The sequence below is a fragment of the Schistosoma haematobium genome, chromosome 7 (genome assembly GCF_000699445.3).
Source record: "Schistosoma haematobium chromosome 7, whole genome shotgun sequence".
In the NCBI taxonomy this organism is placed as follows: Eukaryota; Metazoa; Platyhelminthes; class Trematoda; order Strigeidida; family Schistosomatidae; genus Schistosoma; species Schistosoma haematobium.
This window is the reverse complement of record NC_067202.1, coordinates 9915447-9942787: the sequence shown is the minus strand read 5'-3', so window position 1 is coordinate 9942787 and position 27341 is coordinate 9915447. Positions and strand designations below refer to the sequence as shown.

At 35.7% G+C, this 27341-nt stretch overlaps 2 protein-coding genes across 3 annotated transcripts in view; both read left to right on the top strand.

Moving 5' to 3' along the window:
* The window catches only part of MS3_00009574 (uncharacterized protein), a 49450-nt gene extending 33635 nt beyond the window's left edge, over nt 1–15815 (top strand). The window contains exons 9-14 of one of the 2 annotated variants that reach the window (XM_051217953.1): nt 1666–1755; nt 2765–3004; nt 4735–4783; nt 6283–6435; nt 11966–12063; nt 13948–15815. In XM_051217953.1, the coding sequence (XP_051064387.1) occupies nt 1666–1755; nt 2765–3004; nt 4735–4783; nt 6283–6435; nt 11966–12063; nt 13948–14052 (735 nt within the window). In that variant the 3' untranslated portion in view covers nt 14053–15815. Of the gene's footprint in view, nt 1–1665; nt 1756–2764; nt 3005–4734; nt 4784–6282 lie in introns of both variants that reach the window. The other variant, XM_051217952.1, reaches the window with a different exon arrangement.
* Nucleotides 15816–24098: 8283 nt separating this feature from the next.
* The window catches only part of MS3_00009572 (uncharacterized protein), a gene marked incomplete at its 3' end in the record, with an annotated part of 28812 nt that continues 25569 nt past the window's right edge, over nt 24099–27341 (top strand). Inside the window, exon 1 of the mRNA XM_012943562.3 lies at nt 24099–24361. Coding sequence (XP_012799016.2) covers nt 24289–24361 — 73 coding nt within the window. The 5' untranslated portion in view covers nt 24099–24288. The remainder of the gene's footprint in view (nt 24362–27341) is intronic.

Sequence of the window (27341 nt, the reverse complement as noted above, 5' to 3'; positions counted from 1 at the left end):
AGTGAGTAGGACTTCCCTGGCTGAGGCTATATACGCGTGGCCATGTTGGAGAATTTGGAGTGGAAGAACGGGCTCTCCCCACTCTTGGCCGTACCAATGATCTCCAACCAACCTTGTCATGGGCTTTTCTGTTCAGCTGAGGATTTCAGTTTAGAGCTTGTCTCATGATGTTGATGAGAGGTTTCCATTATCCGTGTTCGACCCACCTCAAACATCTTTTCCCCATTTTCTCTTCAACCGGTAGTTTGATTGTTATCTGAAATAGTTGGTTATTATTGATGGGCTCTGACTAACGGATCTGATGTATTGTGGGCAGAAGGCTATTTATAAATATATGTACCTTACTTGGAAAAGTTGTAGTAGTCCTCTATTTCTAGGCTCCGTTTAATAATTCTGTTTTGACGCTTTGACACGTTGGAAATTCTGGCTTTGATCTTGAATGACAGTTCTGTAGAGTTCCAAATATTCTTCAATGGCAGGAAGTATTCCATGTACCTACATCTTGTTTTAAGCATGGTTACTAACCCTACACCTAACCGTCCTCTGTTACCCATGCTGGACACTGTCACGAGATCTTTAGGTTCAACAAATGGAGTTTTATCACCTGACTGTTCAGAGTTAAAACGTTTATGAGGGTTTTTAAATAATGAACTAGTGGCCAAAAATAGGGTAGTTTGATCAACAAAATTCACTGTTTAAGACACCTTAGCTCACACGAATAGATAGTAAGACAAAAAATAGATAAGGGTTCGTACTATTGGGATCCGTTTTAAGTACTTATTGATATGATATCGTTCTAAAATCAATTTATTTCTTATTAGTTCCTACTACCAATCCATAGATTGTACATTTTTAATACTAATGATTAAATAAATATTAGTCGGGATCCGATTATTTTGGTTTGGTATACTTTTTGTTTTCTCGTTACCACACAGACACACACACAAGGTAAATGTTCTCACCAAGAGAGAAATGCCATTATCATAATAAAAACTAGTTAAGATTGTTTAAGTTGTCAACCTTTTTAAATCTAAATATTTTGTGGTAACTATTGATGGCTCAAATGAGAACGTCTACGAACCTCTAGTTAGAAGCCATGAAATTAGTCATGCGTGGAGTGAAACGGATGTTCATCGGATGACACTAAACGATACTCACGATTTATCTCATATTGATAAGAGTTACAAACTATGAGTCATTGAGTTCTAATATGGTGATTCAAGAATATCGTGGTCATCACGAGACTTGGAAGCCGATTGACTTGACCCTGTATCGGTCGATAATACACACTGTGATGTTGTCTCAAGGTTGGATAAAGTGAATACTAATTATTCATCAGTTTCCAGTAGGATTGTAGCAGGTATCCATGATGAAAATTACATCTGAATTATATGAACCTCGACAAGACTTTAATTTGATATAGATATTTGCGGTTGCGAACCGTATTGCCTGTTAATTTCTTCTAGTATCACAATGTTTGACTGAATGTACAGGGTGTATGAATCCAACAAAGTATTACGTCATTATTTTAGTCGTCTGTTAAAAGAATAGTTTTCGCTCTGTCTTAGTGTTGTGTAGTATCTCATCTGTGCTTTTTGCTTCCGGACTTCTTTTCGATTGGTGATCACTATCGTACGGCTTTCTTGTTATTGCTTACCATTTTAGGAATCGCTTGGAACAACTAGTTCACAATGTAATCTTTTAATACCAACAAAAAAGAACTCTTCATCATTTCTGTCTGCACTAAAAGTACCTGTAAGTTTGTGTGTAATGAGGATGTATTTAGCTAAAAACAAAGGCCTTGTTATGCATTACAACTACATATTATTTTTTGGTAAAACTTTCTCCTTGTCTCTTCAAGTTTCACAGTTTAATTATTGTGTTTACAATACTACTTGTCATATCAATCGAAGAGCCTCTGAATACTGTGGAACTCAATACATGAATGCTTTTTTACTGAGTCATGATTCTTCAGTAGTATGTGTTTTGAAATACGTTCAAGACTAAACTTTAGGTCATCCCGTTTCTGAAGTTAGAACTTATTCTTTGTGTTTAAGTTTTTGTTCTGTGACAGATTTCGTGAGAACTCGATTTTTGTACTAAATATTCCTTAATGTGCTTCCAACTCAATATCCGTTCTACTGTATCTGTTACCAGACCTTGTTTGTAGAATGTGTTCTAGCTATTTTAATCCATTCATTTCCGTCCCTGGCGGTTAGGTCTTTCTAAGTACGTAGCTGACACACAGAATATTCCCAATATAAAGATCGTATGTTTCCGGTCTCAAGCACCTGTTCCTTGAGCTATTTCGTCACGTTTCCAGGTTTTTGTGTCATTTAATCCAGTTTTCTTTTCAGGTACCCCAAGAAAAAATATCCTTACATGGTGTGGCCCACGCGAATTCTTTGTCCTCAACCTACACTATCAGAACAACATGCCCGATTTACATTTCTTACTCACCGATTACAGAACCACAACTCACTACAAATAGGAAGTCACAATATGTATTTACCTAGGTCATTTGTAGTACAAAAATGTATAGCAGCCACTGTGAACAACGGTAAAAGATATATTAACAGCCAGTAGATTACGTGAAACCTTGTACATCAGATTTAATGAATACCCGGTAAAATGTATATAGTAATCCGCGGTAGCATCGTCTACAAAGTTCCACCTATTCGTTCTTATCTAAAATAACCTTTGTAGTCTTTGTATTTTATCCTTTTTTTCTACAACAAGCTTTTTCTCACTTTATCTCTTTCAGGGTGTTATTGAATATTCATTGACTTTATTCTTCTCTAAGCTAGTTTCTTATACTTTCCTATTTTGGTTACCTATGTATATACGTGAAGCAGGCGGTTTCGACCCATCATCATCAGCTGATTTATCAGCTGTTTTTGATTTAGGTGGAATACTCGGTGGAATTATCGCTGGTTATGTATCCGATTGTACTGGATCAAGTGCTATTACATGTGTTGTAATGATTGCTTTGTCGATACCTACGGTAAGAAATCTTGCATAGTGGTTATGCATTTTCACTTAACTTTTTTTCACTTTTGTATTGAAGGGAAAAAAGTCGATAATATGTGTATGTGTATGTGTAAGTGAAAGAGATGGAATCCATATTAAAGTTGAAACAAACTGTGTAATTTATGTGAATTTCGGCTAAGTATACTTACAACGGGGAGATGAACATAAAATATCTACTAACATCAATCTTCAATGGTATTTTATTCCAGTAAAGCCACTTAGGTTATAAATGATAATGTGGTGCGTTTGGTTTCAATAATAAAGATTTAAAGAAAGAGAGTATTCACAAAATTGTTTCGATATTAAAAGACTGATTAGACGCTCTCTCTCTCTCTCTCTCTCTCTCTCTCTCTCTCTCTCTCTAATTAATTTTCAAATTTTTGGAAGTTGCAGAAATCGTTGGTTTTATTCAGTGGAGGTACGCAATTTTGCTAACAAGATTTAATTAATCTCAAAAATCATTATTATAGCCATTTTTGATTTCAGCAGATTCTTTATCACTTATAATATTCTTTTTGAGAATAAATAAAGATAACATTCTTCAAGAGCAATAGTACCCATGTTCATTTGTTGTATAGGCTTGCGAACGCATCCATAATGTTCTCAACATAAATATCTTATCTGTCCAATTTGCCATAGTTTATATCAATTTACTTATGTTTGTTACCCCTCGTGGAGGAGCGTTGGTCACCGACCAGGATACTCCGACCAACTTTGTCCTGGGTTCTCCTTTTCAGCTGTTTCTGATTGCTATTCGTTCTTTTGTTGTCTGCCTCCAATTCCCGACGTAATATGTCCTTGGTTCTTCCTTTCTTCTTCTTTCCTTCAGGATTCCATGTTACGGCTTGCGTCGTGAACTTTATATCATGATATATATGCATTGGAAAGTCATCAAGAAGAATAAATTTGGAATTATTGATACCAACGGTAGTTGGAAGATGAAAGAAACACTTAAAAATATGCAATAAGAGTTTCGAAATATATCATGACGTTGGAGATTTTGTAAATTGTGAAACCACTATTTGTTTAAACGTCAGTTCAAACAGGAAGCCTAAAATTCTTTATTTAGTAAAGGCTTTCATTAATATCAACTTTTAGTCTTGATCTAATCACCTTGTATTCCTATCTGCCCTACCTCAGTTAAACCGAAAGAGCATGCCGATATGAATGACGATCGGATTTACTTAACACATCTGCTCTATCCGTGTAAACTTCCTATATTGTTCATATATTTCCAACATATTTCAGTCACCAGATGATACCAGATAAAATCTAAGCTTAAGAACATGATTTAGCCCTATTTCAACATTGATATTATGTTCCTAATATGAAAAATCTTAATCTTGTTAGTTTGAGAATCGCTTATTTGTTTATTTGTAAGTACTAGTCAGTTAGTCGGGAAACCATTGATACGTATAAGTAACCGCTACTTTTCAAATTGCACTTTAAGAATGTCGATCTCATTAAGTCATTTGACTTCATTTCATATTTAAAGAGGAGGTCGGGATGTAGTTTGCTTGATGGTATAACACGATCTTCGTTAATGTTACCAATATTTACCATCAGAGTCATGAAACAGTTACTGACCTTTTCCTCGTTCTCATTTAATTTTTCACTTGTAGTATAAGACAAAATCTCCGTAACTATTATCTCCGATTTCATTATTCATTATTGTTTTTATTCATTTATTTTTATCCAACATAGTTGTATCTATACTCAGTCGTTGGATTTCGTTCTTTAGCTCATTGTATCGGTAAGTTGAGCAAGGTTAGGTAGTTCATTTTATTTCGGTGTATAGTTGCAATTTATGTGTTGCTAAGTTTTGGGAAAAAATTACTTCTTGTTTAATGTCCGCACTGTGTAATTGATAATTCTGTGCGTTACCACACGGTCGTTTGACACGTTTCTGGTTTCCAAAGAAATCATCCAATTAGTATTTTTGTATTTCGTACAAGAAACTAGTTGAATTTCATGATGAAACTTACTAAACTGTGATATATCCAATATCACTGAGTAGAAAGAGAGTGAACCATATTTTGATAAATAATCGAAAATTTAGTACTGTAAATACTCTGATAAGGGTGCAGATCAGTGAGTAAAGTGTACATCTTACAACCATTAGATTAAAAACTAAACCATCACTGCTGTTGGCTTCAGTTTAGCCAGATCAGTAGTATTTTAACTACTTATCTGCGTAAACAAAAAGATTGTGATTCGAAAGCCAAATGAATATACGAATCAGTAATCGGTGCAAAGCTACATAAATATATGACTTATTTGATAACTTCACTGACGTTGATTTTACTTCAGTTGTCATTCTTTCGATAAAACAGAACGACCTTTGTTTTAGATGGTAAGATTGATCAGTCAGTTACTCTTCATCGTCGTCTAGAGTTTTTGACTGATACCTTGGGGTTGATGTCAAGCATTCTTTTCTAGTTTCGAAGTAATTTACATATGCTCAATAAGTAATTTTTAGTTTGCAATCATTATAGGTAAAGTAGAATATCAATGGTCCATCGCAACACTTAAACTAATATCTTTCTTTGAAATAATTCTATGATGTATAACAACTTATCCTTCATTTTCATCACACGGTAGTCTGCGGACGTACTGATGACAGATACTAGAATAGAGCAGGCGACAGCTATTGTTGTATATATCCGATACCTTCAATCCTTTTTGAAATTTATCTATCATCATACTCAGCTTTTCAGTACTATGGCATTTTATATGTCCTGCAGTCATCCACTCCTAGATAGTGTAAAACTTGGAACATTATATATATATATATATATATATATATATATATATATATATATATATATATATATATATATCACATCAGGACAACGAGATGAAATTATCAAGATAAATATCGAAGTGGTAAAAACAGTAGTTGTATTATCAATGGTAATAACAATGATTAACCATAAATGTAATTCGAGAGGGAAGAATTAATTCGTAGGATGAGAAGTATGAAACAAATTTGAAGCTCAGAATCTAAGGGAAAATTAACATATATTGGATTTCTAGCATGTTTAATTAGAAACCTAATTCTCCACGATGTATATTTGTGACCAGTTCAATTGTTTGCACATTATCTCTTACTGAGATTTAAGCAATCAAGTAGTATTATCAATCAATTGTTCAAAATTGTAAATGGTTACTGGTTCTGTTATTATTTTTATTATGCTTAACAGATCCTTTAAAAATATACTTTTCTAATGACTAATTTCTACATTATTTTAGGTTTATTAATCCCATTGGGATTGTTTGTTAATGGTCCTTACGCTTTGATTACAACAGCAGTTTCAGCTGATCTAGGTACTCATCTTTCATTGTCTAAAAATTCTCGTGCATTGGCTACAGTAACAGGTATTATTGATGGAACAGGTTCAGTTGGTACGTTGTGCTAACAATACTCACTTCATGTTGCACTTAGTTTTATTCATAGTTGCGGCTATTTATCCTTGATACTTTGATGAGGAAAATCTTATTAGTATATATCTAAAGCTAACAAATCCGTAAAAATGTAATTCAAATGACCTAACCTATCGACAGTGGAGATTTGTATACCATGTGTTGAATGGAGTCACAATATCTAACAGTTTCTACACTTTGTTGATAACTTTAAGTAAATCCGTCCAATGGTTAATTAATATTCTTAATATACAGTAATATATTGTCAGTCATTTGTTAAACATAGGTTTATATCAAACATTTTATAATCTGTTTCGAACCAGTGAATAACCAAAGTATTATATATTTTGGTAGGTCTTTGCGCAAATCAAGCATTAAATTAGTAATATCAAATGAAGGGAATTATTTAATCTTAGAATGTTAATTATTGAGTCCTGACTTATTGCCTCAGCTGTTATATTCATATTTGTCCATCACATTGAATATACATTTAAATATATGTGGTGTTCATGGTATTCGAATGTCCAACTAATCTGCATACCGTATTGAAAGAAGAGTAAAACGATGCCGTTAAGAGTGAAGGAATAAGTTATTTCATAATTGGTACATCTAAGCAGCTGCAAATTGATTCTAGCCACTTTTTAGTTAAATTGTTTCCATTATAAAACTGCTGTAGAAGTTTAACCGTTAGTTTCTTCACTAACTGAACTTATTTGGTAACATTGAAGTATAGGGTTTTAAGCTGTTTATTGTTAGATTGTGTTTTAATACCTTTTGTCGACTTCATTATGATCGAAGAATAAAGGTGAATGAAATCTAGGTTAAACTATATTATACCGATGACCTTAGGTAGTTTTTAGGAGTGACCTTGAGATCAACTAATCATAATGCAGTCTTTGTGAAAGAATTCTATATTACGAAATGATAAAATTACAAAGGATTAAATATTTTAAGACGAATAGTAAACTTATCAGGGCTAAATATCGGCAAGTTAGACTGAAGATCATTACCGTAACCTTAACTCGTATTCCTAACACTTTATTCCGCAAAAACGTCATCCCGTCGTTTCAAGTTCCGTAATAGTTGTTGGAACCATTACTTTCAACAACCAGCTATTCACACTGGCGTTTTAAATTTGTTCGAATATTCCCTAATTAACTATCTTAATTTTGGAACGACATATGTAAACGAACAATATTGTTTTAAATTAGATATTCATCAGGCTTTACTCTAATGTACATAGATATTTACATGGAAATATTAAACCAATGGAGGCATTACATTAGTCAATAGTCACAATCCGGCAGATTACTTAACTAAATATGATAGTATCAGAAGGGATTTTTGTGGATATTATAGTAATTTCAATAGCCGAGATCATGAGTCACTTGAATTTGAACCACCATGGGAAACCTGAAAGCACTGGACGGCCGTCTCGTCCTATTGTGTGACTCCTCGGCACTGCGCATCCACGATTCCACCTCGCGAGATTCGAACCCAGGACTTATCGGCCTCGCGCGCGAACGCTTAACCCCTAGACCACTGAACTTGCCGGCATCCAACGGTGTTAATGTCTAACTCACTGACGGCAATGGTGGACGTGTCGCTCAATTTCGTGGATTAGTCGGAGTAAATAATGGAAATTGATAGTAAGAAGGCAAGTGTACAAGTAGTAGTGATACAGTTTATAAAATAACAAAAGTTCTGATCAATAGTCCAACATAAGAAGTAGGTCAAACTTCGATAAATAGTTTTTGAAATAATAATCGCATAAACTAGTTAAAATTTGGCGGCCTGCTTGAATATCTGGGTTACTTGTTTTTGCCATCTGATTATTTCAACAAGTTATCTGTTTTTTCATTTGTTTTAACTTATAATTATGTCCATTAATCGCATAACCTATTCAGACGCTTTTATGAAAAGCCTACGACCTTTCGCTGCACAAGTTACCAAAAAGTACTATCAAAGACATCGTGGTGGTTGGCAATATGCGTTAAAGAGAATGAACATTAATCGTATGTCGATTCCCGAGCTGCTAAATTCTAACTACTGATCACTAATCAACAACATGGACTATCTTCAATTCCCACTAAGTCAAAATATGTATCGTAATTGTGGTGTCATCAAAATTCAAGAATCTTGGTTAAATGATTTACAGGATGACTGCCTAGTATCACTACGTGATTTCAAAATTTATCGTCAGGATCGATCAAACAACAAAAAGAGGTGTGGTGGTAGTGTAGCTACGTTTGTAAACATAAACTGGTGTCGATCTTCGTTTGTGTGTTTTAAGTTTTCAAATGCCTTTATCAACTGTCAAACTCTAAGATGTTGTCCAAAACATCTGAATAAATACAAATATGTTTATGTTACCAATATCTACGTTACTCCAGATTGCACATCATCTGCACTATCTGTTTTCGCTGATGAATTCACTGAGTTCGCTGTTTCTGCCTTCAGTGACTCACTTTCAGTTGTATGTGGTGATTTCAATTCATGTGACTGTAACTTCCTTACGTCACTAGGTCACCAAAATTTAGTAGATTTTCCTACCCGTTTGAATGCTCATTTAGACTTCGTCTTGATTAATGATGTGGGTATATATGCGACTCGTAAACGTGCTCCACTGTCTAGCTCGGATCACTGTATAATTCGTGTTCTACCTAAAGTATATGGAAAGCGTGGGAAGAGTACACTCTTACATCAAACCAAGAAAGTCAAATATAGGGATTACTCAGAAGAAAATATCCGAAATCTGAAAAACATGTTTCATACGACTAACTGGGAATCATTTACAGATGACACACTGGAAAACACTACTGATGTTATCACTTGTTACCTTAAATTCTGTTTTGATATTTGTTGTCCCACTGAAACCATTTTTGTAAGTTTTGATCGACTTACATCTTCACAACTAAAACGACTACGGAGGGTGAAAGAAAGAATGTACAAGGAGAAAAACTCTTATGAAATTCGTAAGCTAAATGGTCTGATAAACCTAGAGATTAGACGTCTCAACTGTATGTCTACTCAAAAACTCTTGTTTTGCAAAAACTCTCCAAGTATGTGGAAACTCTTTAAAGAACTTACAGGTGACAGACAGTTTAGAAGCGATAACCAGCTGAATGTTTGTGACTTAAATATGTCTTTTGTACGTCAGTCATCTAATGTGATGCTCCCTCTATCCACGGGTTTAAATAATAGCTGTTTTCCTACTTTCACTGAGACTGATGTACGAGGATGTCTCCAGTCGCTTAATTCATCTCGATGTTTGGGACCTGATGGTATCCCAAATATCCTTTGTAAAAAGTGTGCTGACGTCCTATGTTATCCGTTCACAACTATCTTTAACAGATCCTTCTCATCTAATCTCATACCGAAAATGTAGAGAAAGATGTAGATAATTCCTGTACCCAAGAAAGCATCTGGTGATAAGAATGTAAAATTTAGACTTATTGCAATAACTTCACTCTTCCTCAAAACAATGGAAAAATTATTAATACTTCCACTTCAGCCTGCGATAAAAGAGCATATTGATCCATATCAGATTGCATACAGACGCAAAAGAAGCACTTTAGATGCTGTTGCTGTCCTTCATCACAACATAGTGTTCAACTTAGAAAAGGGTAAGAAGTATGTTCGATGTGCTTTTCTGGACTATGCTTCAGCTTTTGATTCCATACCAAGACAACGATTAATCAACAAGTTAATCAGCGTCGACACTGACAGCTGGATAACCAACTGGCTATGTTCCTACCTCTCTGGAAGGGAACAGTACACTGTGTTTGGAGGAAAGTGTTCAGAGTCTCTTCTGTCTCATGAAGGGGTACCACAAGGAGTTGTTCTTTCACCTCTTCTTCTCTTTTTTTCTGCATGATCTGCCATCTTCCACAGAAAACACTCTTGTGGAATATGCGGATAATCTCACTGTATGTATGCCTATCTCTTCCTCTTTACATTCCATAGAAATGAATGAGTTTTGTTTCGTATTGATTGTTGGTCTGTTGGTAATGGTATCATACTTAATCCGTCTAAATGTCAAGCTGTTAACTTTAGCATGAGACATGAACGGGATCTAAACACCATTTTGAGATCCCATAATGCTTGTACCATTGGAGACTCTTTGATAAACACAGTATCGAAGGTCAATTATCTTGGTGTCACCTTTTCCTCTGATCTATCTTGGTCTTCCCACGTTTTATTGTTATCGAAGAAGGCTTTCCGTCTGACTTACTACATAAAGAGATTGCATGCTCTCGGGATTACTCGTCATTTACTCTTACAATTTGTCAATTCTTGCATATTACCTATTATTCTTTACTGTTCTCCATTATTCTTTCCCGGGCTCTTGAGAAAAGACTGCTGTATTGCGGAGAGTGCTGAAGGCAGTTAGCAAGATGTGTGGTGAATCTTTCGAGGTCATAATTACTATGGTTGTGGATAGACACCTAAAGTCATGCAAACTCCTGATAGGTGTTATTTTATCAGATACTAACCATCCCCTTCACTCATATCTTTCTCCTTGTATATCTTTTGGTAGAACGAGACGTAATTACATTAAAATCCATGCACCCAAGCAAAAGTATAAAAGTTCTATAATACCTTACCTAGCAAATATACTCTGTGACGAACAGGTTGTTAGAGTTAACCTAGTCAATAACCTGCATTCTTAACATGTCTCTAATTTTAAAAGTTGTACAGGTTTTCGGTTTTTTTTTAGAAAAAACTTTTATTTCTTTTTGTATTTGTTACTGTGTTTTTTTTGTTGTTGCGTAAGTAACTTGATAGCGGATAATACCCTGTACTGAGAATTCTATATTATACCAAAATATAATATTAAATAAAGCCATTAATAATAATAATAATAAAATTACGTAATAAAACTCGTGTAAACAATCAGATAGTGAAGAATATAAATAGAATGAGATGATTGACGAAAAAATGCGTAATGTGAAGAATTGATAAAATCGTTCGTTAAGTCGTTTTGTTTTCGACAATAATTATTGTAGACAAATTGATAAAATAGCTATGGGCTCATATTTAAGTCCAGTTTTAGCTTATTTCTTCTTAACAATAAGAAATGAACCGTTCATGTAAGCTATCAATAAACTAGATCTACACTTCCGTTACGTGGATAACACATTCGTGACCGTAGATCAAAATACTAATAATGAAGAAGTCGTAAATCAGTTTAATAGCGTACACTCATCAACTTCATAGGTTGATACTATAGTTTGGTCTGTTCACTCCTAGATTTTCTGCTGATCTACTCCTATGTCATTCAAGATCTAACCTGGGGGCAGCCAGTAACAAGGCCTGTATAACATGTATATTAGCTATTTCAGTTAATAAACGTTTATGGTTTAATTAATTGACTTATCATTTCTATTTATATATCATACATTATTACTGTCGTCGTTTTTACAATCATTGTAACTGTATAAAAGATAAATATTCTTATTTCATCGGCGGCATGATGTGTTGTTTTCATTTTTCACATTCGTTAAATTAGGTGCAGCACTCGGACCTTTACTGTGTGGTCTCATGAAACCATATGGTTGGTCTGTCATTATTATTATGCTTATGGTCGCGTTAGCTCTGGCTGCAGTCGTAAGTTGTGTTTTCTATTACTTATTCTTTTATCTCCAAATAATCTGCTCTTAAAATGTGTTATAAGTTCTTGTGTTCTGCGGTCTGATCCATTTACGATATGTACGCTTCTTGCAGTATACCAAACCCGCTATGCAGATAAGAAGAGTGCATGACTGGGATGTTTAATTGCCGAGCCGAATAGTAATGTGGACAGATCATGGATAGTTAAACAGTTGTCTTCCGTGACCTAGATAGCTGTATGTGGGTTGAGACCCTTGTCTAAAATATATGCTACTTCTTTCCGTCTCATTTTTTCTAAGTGATTTCCCACTTAACATTTAAACTTCAGATGACTCGTGACCGTCTAGATTTGGAGAAATCAGGCAATATCTAAAAATCTTATTATCATCTCCCCCTCCTGATAAGTTTTTCCGTTTATTTTTAGTTGATGTGAGGAACATGAACTTCCTACGTAATAAAGTATTTAAGAACTTGTGGAAGATTACTTCCTAATTTAAATATTTCCACCCCATATATCAGCTAAAAATTGCTAACTGGGACCTGCCACCCACCATATGAGGTAGAAAACTCCAACTAAGAGTCACCAGACGATTCCATTCTAGGATCTTTCCACCTGTCGCCAAATGCTACTCATGATCTTGATGTCTGGCTCCAATTATCAGCGACATTTTTTGGCCTGCTTCTTTTCCTTTTGTCTTGAAGAATATAAGTCAGGGCTTGACTTGTGGTTCAGTTTGATGATTTCCGTAAACTGTATCCGATCCACCTCCAGTTTCCTTTCCCGATTTCCTCCTCAACCGGCAGTTGGTTTGTTATCTGTAATAGGTAGGATTTCCCATTCGGTTCAGCAGCACTGTTGAAGTGGTTTTTGTACTGACAGAGGCTTGATTGCAGAATTCTGAATGAAGCTCTCTGTCGTTACCGCAAGGTTCAAGCTGTGGGATGGATTATGGTTAGTCACAGGATTGACAAACACCTCATCAAATTTCATCCAGCCGAAAAAGCAGTCAAGAAAATACCGTAATTGAATTATTTTGATCACATAACTTCCCATGTTCATAAATTATCTTGTGTCATTTTATATTGGCTTTTGTGTTTAATGGATAGAAAGTATACTTGTTAACTTATTTGATTTGATTGCCTGGTATTCACAGTTAATTCTTGCATAAGAAATCCGAATACTACTTGTTTAAAGATAGAGTAATGCAACTATCATTGTATTATAATTTGCTGGTTTATGATACGACACATGGTCAACTATCTCTAGATTCTTTTATTTCAAATTGTATTGCACTCGATATAATCACATTAGATAGAAAGCATGTACTACCACGATACGTTCATTTTATAAGTTTAGGAATTAAGTAAAAAAATGATGACATATATATGTGCTTATTTATTATGCTAAGCTTTTATTACTGTCCGGTTAACTGTTAAAGTGGAAATATATTAAATGGTATTATGATTCGAAATGGTAGTGAACAAGAATACGAGTGGGGACAATCGAATACAATTTGACAAAAAATTACAGAGGATCTCAATAAAATCTGAGAACCATATAGTAAATCATTAATTTGCAAAATATCAATCCATTGTCTCAAACTTGACTGTTCCTATTGCGAACATCAATCCATTGTCTCAGATTTCATTGTTCACCCGTTCTCATACCAATTGCGTTCCGTTCTCGCTCTTCTCTCATCGACCTCCTACTCAAATACATTGTATGTCTGACACCGTTACATACTACTTATGTGGATATAAGTAAACCACACCATGGTATTAGTCATGAGACGTAATTAGATGTTATAAATAAATTACCGCTATTTTAATTTTTATTTCTAATGCCGATGTAACTCTTTTGTTTTAAAAATCTCATCACAGTTGCTTTTCCGTATGGTAGCCAATGAAAGTCGTCAATGTTGTTTCAGTGTTGAACAATCATTATTACCATCATCTTCATCACTGTCGAATGCGGCTGATGCTTAAAATCAGAAATGGTTATTCAGTATTTTCCAAACCTAAGCAAGATTTCAAAGAGATTAAGTCGAAATGCTTCAATAGATTTATAAAACTTGAATTTTGATACTGTATGTTCGTGTTTTCTGCAAAAAAAGGAGAGAAAACAATGTAATATCATCATTGCTTATTTGTCAAAGTTGATTTTCCCATTCTGTTGGTTTGTCGATTTATTTTCTCTTTTTTTTGAACTGACAATGTTCTTATCCATTTTGACATTGATAAAAAATATTTAAGTTTTCTGTATCCAAGAGGTGACAATTATGATTAAGATAGGGGGTAATTTTTAATCCAAAACTACTTATCCACGTAAAAACTTTTTAAAAAAAATGAGAGTATAAATGATTTAATAATTAATTTTAATAATAGTTTTCGATACATATTTAGCTGAAATTATTGATTTTTCTATTTACAATATAATATACATAGAAATATATATATATATATATATTTTTTTTCCGTATTATGTGTCATTTTATGAGTTCTATTGTTTTATCCGTTTACACGACTTGGCTACCCTTTTCATTTTGCTTAATGTAAAATTATAACAATTTTAATTTGTATTATTCTTGTCTTTCGTTCTATTTTATATTCAAAAACTTTTCAATTATTACAAATTAATTATAATAATAATAATAATAATAATAATAATCTCTTTATCATATTGTAAAAATTGAGCATGGAATTATGTTTCTTATTAATTGGTTATTAGTTATTTTCAAAATATAATCAAGCAATAAACTCTGAATGTATCAATCAACGTTCACTGATCTATATATGTATTATGAATTCTTTTAAAAGATCGTCTTCCTTTTAATTTATGATAAATAATATCAAATGTATGAGATTAACCGCGGTACACTTACGTTTATTACTCCTCGTGGAGGAGCATACGTCGCTCACCAGCATTCATCATCCAACCCTATCCTGGGCAATCCTTTCCAGCTCTTTCCAGTTGTTATTCATCCTTTTCATATTTACTTCTGTTTCCCGACGTAGTGCTCTTTTGCCTTCCTCTTTTCTGCTTCCCTTCAGGATTCCAAGTTGGCACCTGTCTCGTGATAAAGTTTAGTGACTTCCGTAATGTATGTCTTATCCATTTCCATCGTCTTTTCCTAATTTCCTCTTCAACTGAAAGCTGGTTTGTCTTCTTCAACAGTAGGCTGTTGCTTATGGTATCCGGCCAATCGATGTTGAGTATCTTGCGTAGACAAATATTTATAAATACTTGTACTTTCTTGATTGTGGTTGTTGTAGTTCTCGACGTTTCAGCTCCGTACAATAGAACTACCTTGACGTTTGTGTTGAAGATTCTAACTTTGATATTGGTTGACAGTTGTTTTGAGTTCCATATGTACTTCAATTGTAGGAATGCGGCCCTGACTTTGCCAATCCTGGCCTTTACGTCTGCATCGGATCCTCCTTGTTCATCGATGATGCTTCTCAGGTAAGTGAAGGATCCCACATCTTCAAGAGTTTCACCATTAAGTGGGATTGGGTTAGTGTTCTCCGTGTTGTATTTGAGGATCTTGGTTTTTTCTTCGTGTATGTTGAGGCCTACTGATTCAGAGACTGCTGCTACACTAGTTATCTTCATCTGCATTTGTTCGTGTGTATGGGATAGGAAGGCTATGTCATCTGCGAAGTCCAAATCGTCTAATTGGTCCTGAGATGTCGAAGTCTTCATAATACAGTTGACCACCATAAGAAAGTGGACGTATTACACTGATTCAATTCAAATTAGAAAAAAGTTCTAGTAATCACTTGATCACACAAAATACCAAATATGTTTTGGCTGAAATATGAACCACATTGGTCTAAGTCGGTAACGTCTACTGATTAATTACAGGTGGATGATTATAGATATTTAAAAATAAGTCATTGGTTGACCTGCTTTCAAAAGCTGTGCTCAGTGTATCTGGAATATCATTAAATGCACGGCGGTTGTGAACACTATTTTTTTTCAGTTGTATGGATCATTGAAATGGCTGCAAATGAGAAATTTAAACGATTGTGGTTTTCTATCGTTAGCCCTATATATATAATTCTATTAGATTCAAATAAATTTTCTTTAAAGAAATTGGCTAAACTTGAGAAAACAATTGAGCGAGAACTACAAGAGTATTTTTTGTTTAGCTATGGATTTCTAAAACTTTATTTATAAGTAGTCTAGTTTTGCATTTCTTCGGTTGGGTCAGAAATACAACTGGATAACGTACTTCGCTTAGATTATCAAGTTATAAGTTCTACATAATTTATAAAATATGAGAAATAAACCATGGACAAACGAAATTAGTTTAAAACATCTTTCAGTATACTGCCATTTTCTCACCATAGGTCTACATTAATATAATAATAGTAAATATACTATGAAAATAATAATTACACAATTTATATCAGTTTATATACATAATCAGCTTAATATAGATAGTAGCATTATATGTAGAGAACAGGTATGTGATATCAGATTGTTTTGAAGTGCTTCGTTCATGTGTGTTACGGCAACACCCCGGTACGGCCGGGGATGGAGGTCACCTCTCACATAGCCACGTGCATACAACCACTCCCAGGGAAGTTCTGCTCACAGCCTTCCCTTGGTCGGGGGTGTTGTTTACGAAATTCAGAGGAAGAAAAGCGAATATCCGGCGCTTTTACTGGGTTGGTAGATATGGAGGATCCACCTATGGGAGTTGGAAAACTTTGATTCCAAACCAGTGGTGCGTCGGGGCTCCAGGATTCTGAGACACCGGATGACTCATTGTTGTTCGCCGGTTACCATTAAACTACCTATCCTAACGTTGTTCCGTTGCCTTGTTGATCAGACCTTTGGATCGATGGCTCCGGGTATATTCCCCTGAGAAAACCACCTGCTTCAGTCTGGGTACCCGGGCATTATCACAGCCCACACAAATGAAGTGACTTGTGTTGCACATATGTATACGGTGTCTCTTTGTACCAATATTTATGTGTTCAAATAAATACATAGAAGGGGATCAGCCGGGAACCGAAGATAGCTTACTTACTTACGCCTGATACTCATAATGGAGCATAGGCCGCCGACTAGCATTCTCCAACCCACTCTGTCCTGGGCCTTCTTTTCTAGTTCCATCCAATTCTTGTTCATTGTTCTCATGTCTATTTCCATTTCCCGGCGTGATGTGTTCTTTGGTCTTCCTCTTTTCCTTTGGCCTTGAGGATTCCATGTGAGGGCTTGTCTTGTGACGCAGTTGGGTGCTTTCCTCAATGTGTGTCCTATCCACTTCCGGCTCTTCTTCCGCTGGGATCTGGTTTGTTCTCTCCCACAGTAGGTTGTTGCTGATTGTGTCTGGCCAACTGATCCGAAGTAGTTTGCGTAGACAGCCGTTAATAAACACCTGTATTTTCTGGATGATGGCTTTCGTATTTCTTCAGGTTTCTGCCCCATACAGTAGAACTGTCTTGATATTTGTATTGAAAATCCTGACCTTGGTGTTTGTCGAAAGTTGCTTTGAGTTCCAGATGTTCTTCAGTCGTGAATATGCTGCTCTTGCTTTACCGATCTGCGCTTTCACATCTTCATCAGATCCACCATGTTCATCAATGATGCTGCCCAAATATGTAAAGGTTTTTACATCTTCCAAATCTTCGTCAATTGTGACTGGATTGGTGCATGCTGTGTTGTATCGGAGAATCTTGCTTTTCCCTTTGTGTATATTGAGACCTACTGCTGCTACACTGGTCGTCTTCTCCTGCATTTGTTGTTGTGATTGCGATAGGAGGGCCAGATCATCTGCGAAGTCTAGATCGTCCAGCCGTATCCTAGATGTCCACTGTATCCCGCGTTTCCCTTCAGGTGTTGACGTCTTCATGATCTAGTCGATCACCAGGAGAAAGAGAAAGTGTGAGAGTAAGCCGTAGTATCGAAGAAGCTTCCATAGTGTTGTTCTGTCCACGCTGTCAAATGCTTTTTCGTAGTCAATGAAGTTGATGTAGAGTGATGAATTCCATTCAATTGATTGTTCCACAATGATCCGTAGAGTTGCGATTTGGTCTGTACACGATCTATCCTTACGGAATCCTGCCTGTTGGTCACGAAGTTGGGCGTCTACGCAGTCCTTCATCCTGTTTAGCAAAACCCTGTTGAAAACTTTTCCCGGTATTGAGAGAAGAGTGATGCCCCTGTAGTTATCACACTTGCTGAGATCGCCTTTCTTTGGTGTTTTGATCAGAAGTCCTTCTTTTCAGTCTGTTGGTACTTGTTCCTCATCCCAAATCTTGCTGAAGATAATGTGGAGTATCCTTTCAGTTGCCGCTACATCTGCTTTCAGTGCCTCTGCTGGAATGTTGTCTGGTTTTGCTGCTTTGCCACTCTTGATTTGTCTGATGGCCATGCTTATCTCTTCAATTGTTGGTGGGCCAACATCTATTGGGAGGTCCGTGGATGCTGCTTCAATGTTGGGTGGGTTCAGTGGGGCTGGTCGATTCAAGAGTTCTTTGAAGTGTTCTACCCACCTGTTTCGCTGTTCTTAAATATTGGTGATTACTTCGCCTTGCTTGTTCTTCACTGGTCGTTCTGGTTTACGATAATTTCCAGCGACTTTCTTTGTTATATCATACAATTGTCTCATGTTTCCTTCTCTTGCAGCCTTTTCCGCCGTCGTTGCTAAATCTTCCACATATTTACGCCTATCAGTTCTGATGCTCTTCTTCACTTGCTTGTTTTTTCTGTGTATTCAGCTTGTGCCTAGGCTTTTTCTGCTATTGTTCGGCTGGTATTAATTGCTGCTTTCTTGTTACTCCTTTCTTGAATCTTATCCAGTGTATCAACAGTGGTCCATTTCTTGTGATGGTGCTTCTTGTGGCCCAGAACCTCATGGCATGGTGAAGTGATTGATCCACTTCCAGTTGCTCTCCATAGTAGTGTCTTCTCCATTGAGTAGATCATGAAAGGCCTGGAACTTATTGCTGAGGACTATCTTGAATTTGTTGAGTTTGTCAGTATCCTGAAGAAAGGCCGTATTGAACTTTTGTGATGTTGTCCGCCCCATTGTCCAGTACTCCTTGAGTTTCAATTTCATCTTGGCGACCAGCAAGTGATGATCTGATGCTATATCAGCTCCTCTCTTGGTTCGCACGCCCCCCATCGTCCTCTTGAACTTTTTGTTGATGTACATATGGTCGATTTGGTTTTGTGTAGTGTGATCCGGTGAAGTCCATGTGGTTTTGTGTATGCGTTTATGTGGGAATATGGTGCCGCCTATGACCAGTTTATTGAATGCACATAGGTTTGCAAATCTCTCACCATTTTCGTTCCTTTCTCGCAATCCGTGTCGTCCCATGATGTCTTCATATCCAGTGTTGTCCGTTCCAACCTTGGCATTGAAATCTCCCATCAGAATGGTCAGGTCCATTGTTGGGCACTTCTCGATGATTGACTGCAGCCTATCGTAGAATTGATCTTTAGCGTCTTCATTGTAGTCGTTGGTAGGCGCATAGCATTAGATGACGTTCATTGTAATGCCCTCTTTCTTTGTTTTGAAGGAGGCTTTGGTGATCCTTGGTTCATGAGATTCCCATCCTATAAGTGCATTTTGTGCTTGTTTGAACAGCATCAATGCAACTCCTTGTGTGTGGGGGGCATTTTCTTCATCATGGCCGGAGTATAGCAGAAGCTCCTCTGAAGCTAGTCGTTGTTGTCCAACTTGCGTCCAATGTGTTTCACTGATCCCGAGCACCTCCAGGTTGTATCTTCTCATTTCTGCAGCAATTTGGAATACTCTCCCGGTCTCCCACATTGTACGAGTATTCCATGTACCTAAATATATGGTTGCTCTGGTTGTCAGAAGGGGCATCGGCCTCGTGACTTCCGAAGGAATTCGGCTTTCATCATGAGGCGTCATAGTTCTTCTAAATGAAGATTTTCTGACTGCCAGGGCAGAGTTTAAAAGGTTTGAATAATTTTTTCTGGTTATCGTTTTTTTAGCGAGTTAGTTTTCTACGGGATGGGGTCGCTAACTCCATGCTTAACCTCAACCGAGGATAGCCATCATATATATTTCGATAGCAATCATTCAATAGCGATCAATATATGATCTAATTGGAGTCAGATCTCGGGCCATTAAAATGCAATCTATTTCATTGTTATCATTGATTAGTGAATTATCTCATTTGGCTTCATATTTTCACATAAATATTTATGCACGTTAGATTAAAGCCTGATGAATATTTAATTTAAAACAATATTGTTCACTTACATGTGTTGTTCTAATAAAAGCGTTAACAAAATATTCGGATAAAAAGTCAATTTAATTGTATTTGCGTAGAGATAAAAGGATGAATATGCAGACTCTGTAAAAAAAAAAATGAGTGGTGGAAAATTTTTGCAGAAGGTACGGTGAGTCAAAGTTCTGTTATAACCCACTTTTTGTATGTTGACATGCAATATATGCAATCTTAAATTCACATGGTATATTTGTAAACGATGTATTAGTTCACTATTTGGCCCCCCTGCTGAATCAATAGTTTGGATATATAACCGTAGAATCTCATAAGAGTCCATTGGAAAGAATATCCTTCGTTGAGATATGTGTCATAAAATATACACTTAGCAATCAAGTTGGTTTGATATTCGAATGTCAAGTTGAAAATTCTTGTACAAAAAGTTGCTGCAGACACATTCAAGTGAAATGTCATTATTGTAACTATTGTTTTACTTTTTGTATGCCATATCCACTTAGATACTCGTTGTTTCACACACTTAAGATTTGTTATTACTCATCTATGATCTAATCTGACTCAACCCTTAAAGTGATGTAAACTATTTAATTCTTCTATAATTGCTAAGCGATACATCTTATTGAACTTCAAAATCTAGGTAGCCGTTACTTAACTATATTTCTGTTACAAGCCCATTTTATTAATTGACTGGTGTCCATATATCACGTAAAATAATTAGTGGTGTGTACACTAAAGTAGTTATCACTATTTAATTAATCAAGCCTGATGAGTATAAGAAATTCTATTCTCCGTAATTCTAACAAAAGCAAAATATTATGGTTGATCATTTTCAATGATACCTCTTTGACCATATCATGAAACGTCTGCAAATAAAGTCCACTTTTCGAAACAAATGAAATACACAATGTAAAAACAGGACATTCGCGATTTAAACCATGCATCTTCATAATTATGTGTATGACGTCAAAGAAGTTTGTTTTGTCTTACTTAAACGGCTTGTGGCCTGAAACATTGAGTTCTTTTTTCGTTTTTACTCAGGAGGTTATTTTTGAAATAACACAAGAAATTGTAATTTTCAAGCTGAACAGCATTTAAGTACAAGTAGAATCCAAAATGGTAATATTGAACCAGATATATTTTTTGCCGTCCAGTGTTTTTGGTGTACATTGGTTGAAGAAACAGTCGAAACCTAATGATTGACAAGTTCTAAAGAGAGCCTGTTCGCATAATGCAGCGACCTTGCCGGTCGAAGAAAGTTGAGTATTATACAAACTTAGAATAGTGTATGGACAGGAAGATAGCCCATTTTTATGTTACGGCCGTAGTTACTGAGGAAACATCCGACTAGTGTCTCGGCCAAAACACTGTCCCGAAAAATTTCTGAGAACCTGTCAGTCAGGTCGGAAGTTTTCCTGTTTGTAACTCTCAAGGCTTCTGGCTTAGCCTTCACAGATACATCTAATGCCTCTAACAAGAACTAGGTTTGATATGTTTCTCGAAGATCAAGATAATCTTAAAAAAAGCTATAAATTCACTCGCCTTCTGCACGTAGATTAACCTTGAGCAAAGCTTTTACTCATGATTCTCCCCTTTTCCCTATTGCCCTAGTTCAAGTCCAGAGTCAGTCATCTACAGCGTAGGATCAGGCACACATATGCATCGGTCCAAGTTGTCACACCTCATTAGCACAACAAGATAATAACCTAATTCATAGAAGCAGTTCTTTCAATGCTAGTAATATATAAATAAAGATTGCATATAAGAATATAATGCTGGGAGAAAGAATTAGTTCGTAGGAAGAAAGGTATAAAGTAATTTTAATCTCAGTTTATGGGAAGAAAAACAGTGTATACATCTACACCATTGTGGTCGATTCTGAGCCATATCACCCAGAGTCTCCAACAATTGATTAACATAGTTACGCGGACCCCAACCAAGTAATCTGTATCTACCAACATGTCTCAGATCAAAAATTGGTGATCTTATGGACTGATGTTATGTTTTGGTTTGGCCGTCCGTAACTTTCTTCCATCCGTCTCAAACACTAGTCAGCATTGCGTTCCGCTGTGATCAGTAGTTGAGTATGCGTAATACGTGGCACAACCGTCTCAGTCGATTTAAATTCACAACCTGATCAACTGATTTACCATCATTCCCTAATACCCTAGTGTCCAACCTCACTATTACTTACCCGGTGATCTGTGGCATTTGTATGAACTAATGAGTCCTTCGTACTTGATTGCCCGCTGATTACGAATTCCATATATAATACGTTCATTTGTGCTAATCTAGTTCTACCCTTCCTAAATTTCACTATTTTATGTGGAATTCCTGGTCATAGCATTGACTCAAACATTCCTAATTATCATACTGGTGTTGTGATGATGCCTGCGATTGGACAGCTGTATAAAAATTCAAATTCTGAAGCTATCGAAGTTTAAATGAAAGGTTTGAAATCCGGAGTATGATCAGAAAAGATGTTAAAGATGATAAAATTGGGGCTTATTTCCAAATATTCGTCGGAAATTATACCCAAAGCTTACTAAAAACTTTGATATTCCCAGACAAGTCTATTTCGCTTCCCTATGCAACTCTCAAGGAACTACTTGTTAAATCTAGAGCTTAGATTCCAAATATGCCGCATATAACTTGAGAACTCGACGCTAGAACACTCCCAAGTCGCAAATGAGAATACGGAAGACAAGTGAAAGGAATGTTATTCCTGTGCACATTTGTTGTACTCAAATTTTAAACTTGTTTGTCTGTAACTTTGACCTCGTACGTCTTCGGTTTCACGCTGCTGTTTTGGTATTTTAGAAATTGTGCTTCTGAAACCCTAACATTGAAGGCTTGTTGTGTAATTGTTATAATCACCATTTAAACAATCTATCTTATTGACTACATGTGATCTACGAATAAACTTTTGGCACCTGAACTGTAATTTTATTCAATCGTTATTTGCGTCGTAAGTTACGAGTGTGTCAATCGACCATACTTCAATAACGAACTAAAGTAAAATTTTGACGTAACATGAATGTTCTTCATTTTAGATTTGGTTTGGATTGAATTTTTAATTGTATTCTTTGATTTCATTGAGTTACGTCTGAATTTATTTGAATTTGACTTGTTATAACTGACTGTGTGGAAAGGAGATATACTATGGAAACGAGGAAATTTTCCATTTTTACTCGTTCGTGAGCCACAGATGTGCTTCTGATTGCCTAAACAGGTTTTGATGCTACTTCAGGACTACTGGGTAGATGTTTCTAAATCCTGGGAGCTGTAATAATCGCATTGATAATAGTTTCCTTGATACTATTCTCAAGTGATAGTATATTTCTCAAGCTTTCAGCTGGTATCGGAACGGTAGTGTTTTCTCCTTGTTTATGCTCTAATTTATTTGTGAACAGAAATAAAGGTTGGATATGTTTATTATTTTTAGGTTAGTGAGGTCGCTGACTCTGTTGTATGAGATGTTGCATGCATCTTATTTTGTCGGCTTCCGTTGAGTCATGAACCTACCTCGTGTTGGTTTGCATTTTGTTGATTAACTTCGTCTGGAAGTACCTTCCACCGTTTAATGCCATGAAGTTTCATCAGTTTCTTGGTGCTTAGTGTGAGCTATGGTCATATCTTTCTATGTAAATTTTTCATTATCCTAGGCTCTCATTTCTACCTGAACCAGACCATGAATTCAATAAATTAAGTGAGCTTCGGAATGTGGTTTTAGTTTTAGAGTTTACAACTCATTCCACCCCTAAGAGTGTCCAATAATACTACAAAATCCAATCACTTAGCAGCGAATCGTTTAGCTGAAAGATTCCATCACCAACAGAAAAGCTAGCTCATATCATAAGCTGATACAAGGAACAAAAATGATTTACTCTCACTAGTTCTTCTTAGCGAAATCTAGTCTCTTATTAAAAATGACATCAGACGTACAACAGTTGGATTACAGTGCAAACGTAGTTACATTCGAGTAACCAGTCAATGGAAGATATTAAACGAGTAGCGATTGTAACTTCCAAACTAAATACGTTTGGAATGATGAATAACGGTCTAGGTTAGTCTACGTAAGTGCTATCTCCCAGCTGAAACCAAAACAAGGTAATAAATGACGGTTCTAAATTTCATTATAGATTTAAACGTACATTATTACCGAGACAAATATTATCACCCAGTTATTCAGACAATAATTGCTGTCAGAGGTCAAATACTACTTTTTCTGGTTAGCTCTTTTTTAGCGATTTAGTCTTCTACGGGATGGAGTCGCTAACCTCATGCCCAACCCTCGTCCATTATCCGGACTTGGAACTGGCAGCAGCCCCAAAGGGGCTCCAGGCGGAGTAGTCAAATCTAACTTACAATAAATAACCAAATTGATAAGAGAACTACCAAGTGCAACAAATAAATGTTGTCCTATCACTTTTGGGTAGATCACATACAGTTCGTCATAACGTGGAGTGTTCCCAATTCTGGAACAGTGCTTCCGTTCACAATCAAACATACACAATTCTACTCAATGCAAGCAACGCAACCAAGAAGGGGGTATGATCAATATGTTGGCCCCAAGACTAAATTTTGACTAAAACAACATAGATGTAGTTCAGAGAAAACATGGAAACTCAGTGAAGGCGTAAGAAAAACAAAAACTGCAGTAAAATACAAATAGTGCCATCTTAAATGAAGTTAGAAGCTCAACAAAATGTTCATCTGAAGGAATCAAGGGAAATAAATTACAACAGTGTGTATGTGGAGGGATTTTCAGATACAACACTTTCGAAGAGAATCTTACAGTGATTTATTTGGACTCACCATATATTTGCCACATGCTACTGGGCAATTAAAGCTGGTTCTTGTGAGCATACACACTAATCGCGACCATACAAATAAGCACCCATGCATATGCTGATTTGCTATTATTCGTGTTGATACAGTCAAAAACCTCTAAAACCACTACATGAGAGTTTTCATCGAGTAATGAAATGAATATAAATCTCCTCATCATAGTAAATACTATCTTAAAAATTCCCATTTTACGAATAAGAACAACATAACATAACATATAAACGAAAAATATTATTTTCAACTACATTTTCATCAGGCTTTATTCTAATATACAAGAATACTTATTTACATTTATGTAGTTATTTAACCAATCAAGGCCGTTTATGAGTTTGTGATAATAGTGGAATTGACTACATTAATAACTAATGAGTAAAAAGTACAAATTGTTTGTGTAATCACAGGTGTACTAGTCGTGACAAAAATAATAAAGGCTTAAATCACTGACTCATAGCAAGAAGTAGGTCGGTGACTCGAAAAAGTAGACACAAAAATAATATTGACTAAAAATTATAGAATCACTTAGTAAATGCCCAGTTAACTGGACAGTGGAGCTTATATCTGTAAAAAACGGCGAGGAAGAGTAAACGAACAAAGAGTAGGGAAATTAGCAATAAATAAAATTATTTATTAAGGCTGATTCAGCCAGAGAAAAGATAAGGGTGTTACGAATTTTTTATGAATACAAAGACTTGGTTTATCATTTAGAAATACTTGGTTTCCACTATGTGTAAGGGACGAGATCAAACCCCATAAAGAAAATCATCAATTTGAACATTTCTATTGTTTATTGATGTAACCAATTCCGCTGTTATCACGGACTCATAAACAGCCTTGATTGGTCGAAAAACGGTTAACCGCGACTCGACGCCACAGTACAGATGTAAATGAACTATCTATATCTTTAGACGTAAGTCAGATTCCTTTGATAGTCAAATGGAGGAGGACGTTATAAAGATGGATAAGCAAATATTACTTTTTGTCACATCAAGACTAGAAAACGACAGCATTCATCCTTTAAACCTCACTCGTACTACTCTGTTGTTCAAAACAATGATCATACATTTTTATCGCTAGCTGACCATTTTTAGTGTTGTCAATTCTTCTTGTAGTTTCACTTACACCAACAGTGTTACCTTTCTCACGCACTGGTTCTTATATAACTGTTCACATTCAGCTTTTTTAGCTACCTTATATGACATTAAAAAATATGTCACTTCAGTCTGCACATATTTTGACAGTGTTTTCACTAATCAATTCTACAGTTTGTCCTCTATCGATGACATCGACCACCTAGAATGTTCGGTCAAGTCAGATCCCACCCATTGAACAGCCATTGTTCATTACTGAATTAGTCATTATTTCACAGTGGTTGACTGAGATTTTTCGCTACTTAGTGTTTAGAAAAGTGACTATAAATGAAGTAAACCTTTTTATCTAACCGTCTATAAACCTTAATTGCCTGGTAGCATTATGTTGCGACATTACGGTATTGCATCCAGTTTCAATTGCGTTGTCCGGATAACTACACGAGCTTTACTCCGCATTTTTCTGGTCGATTTTGGTTTGATAAGGCTGGGAGTCATATCATTCTCTTCCTACCAGTGATCATCAATCGTGTCAAGTGTGTGGAAAATAAAGTTGAAAAATTCTGTATGTTAATTACTGAGTTTCCTATAATGCATTATTATTTTTTTCATTATTGTCGTGTTCTAGCCTTAAAGTGATGTTTAACCAAACGGTCAAATATTAAAGATATTCCTGTCTAGCAACGAGAGTTATTCGCCTCATATATATATATATATATATATATATATATATATATATATATATATATATAGTTTTGTAGCAGTCTTAGTTAGGCAGTTGGATGCTAGCCGATAGTCTATTAGGATTAAACCATTGTAGTTAAAGTGTTTTCTGTCTCTTTATTTTTTTAATGGTCACTATATTTCCTATCATCCCGTACTAATTGCTAAAATGTCTGTGTTTAAATAACACTCATGCTCTATTTGTTTAGGCCTTTGGTAGTAAACCTAATACAGCCACCTTAAAGCCTTTTCATATCCATTAAACAAGGGTAAATATGAATCCAATAGATTCACCGTCTCATTAAGATATCATAGTGGCTTTTTCAGAAAAAGATGATTAGCCATTGCTTAACCGCTATTTAACTAACTGTTTACATTCACTCTCTT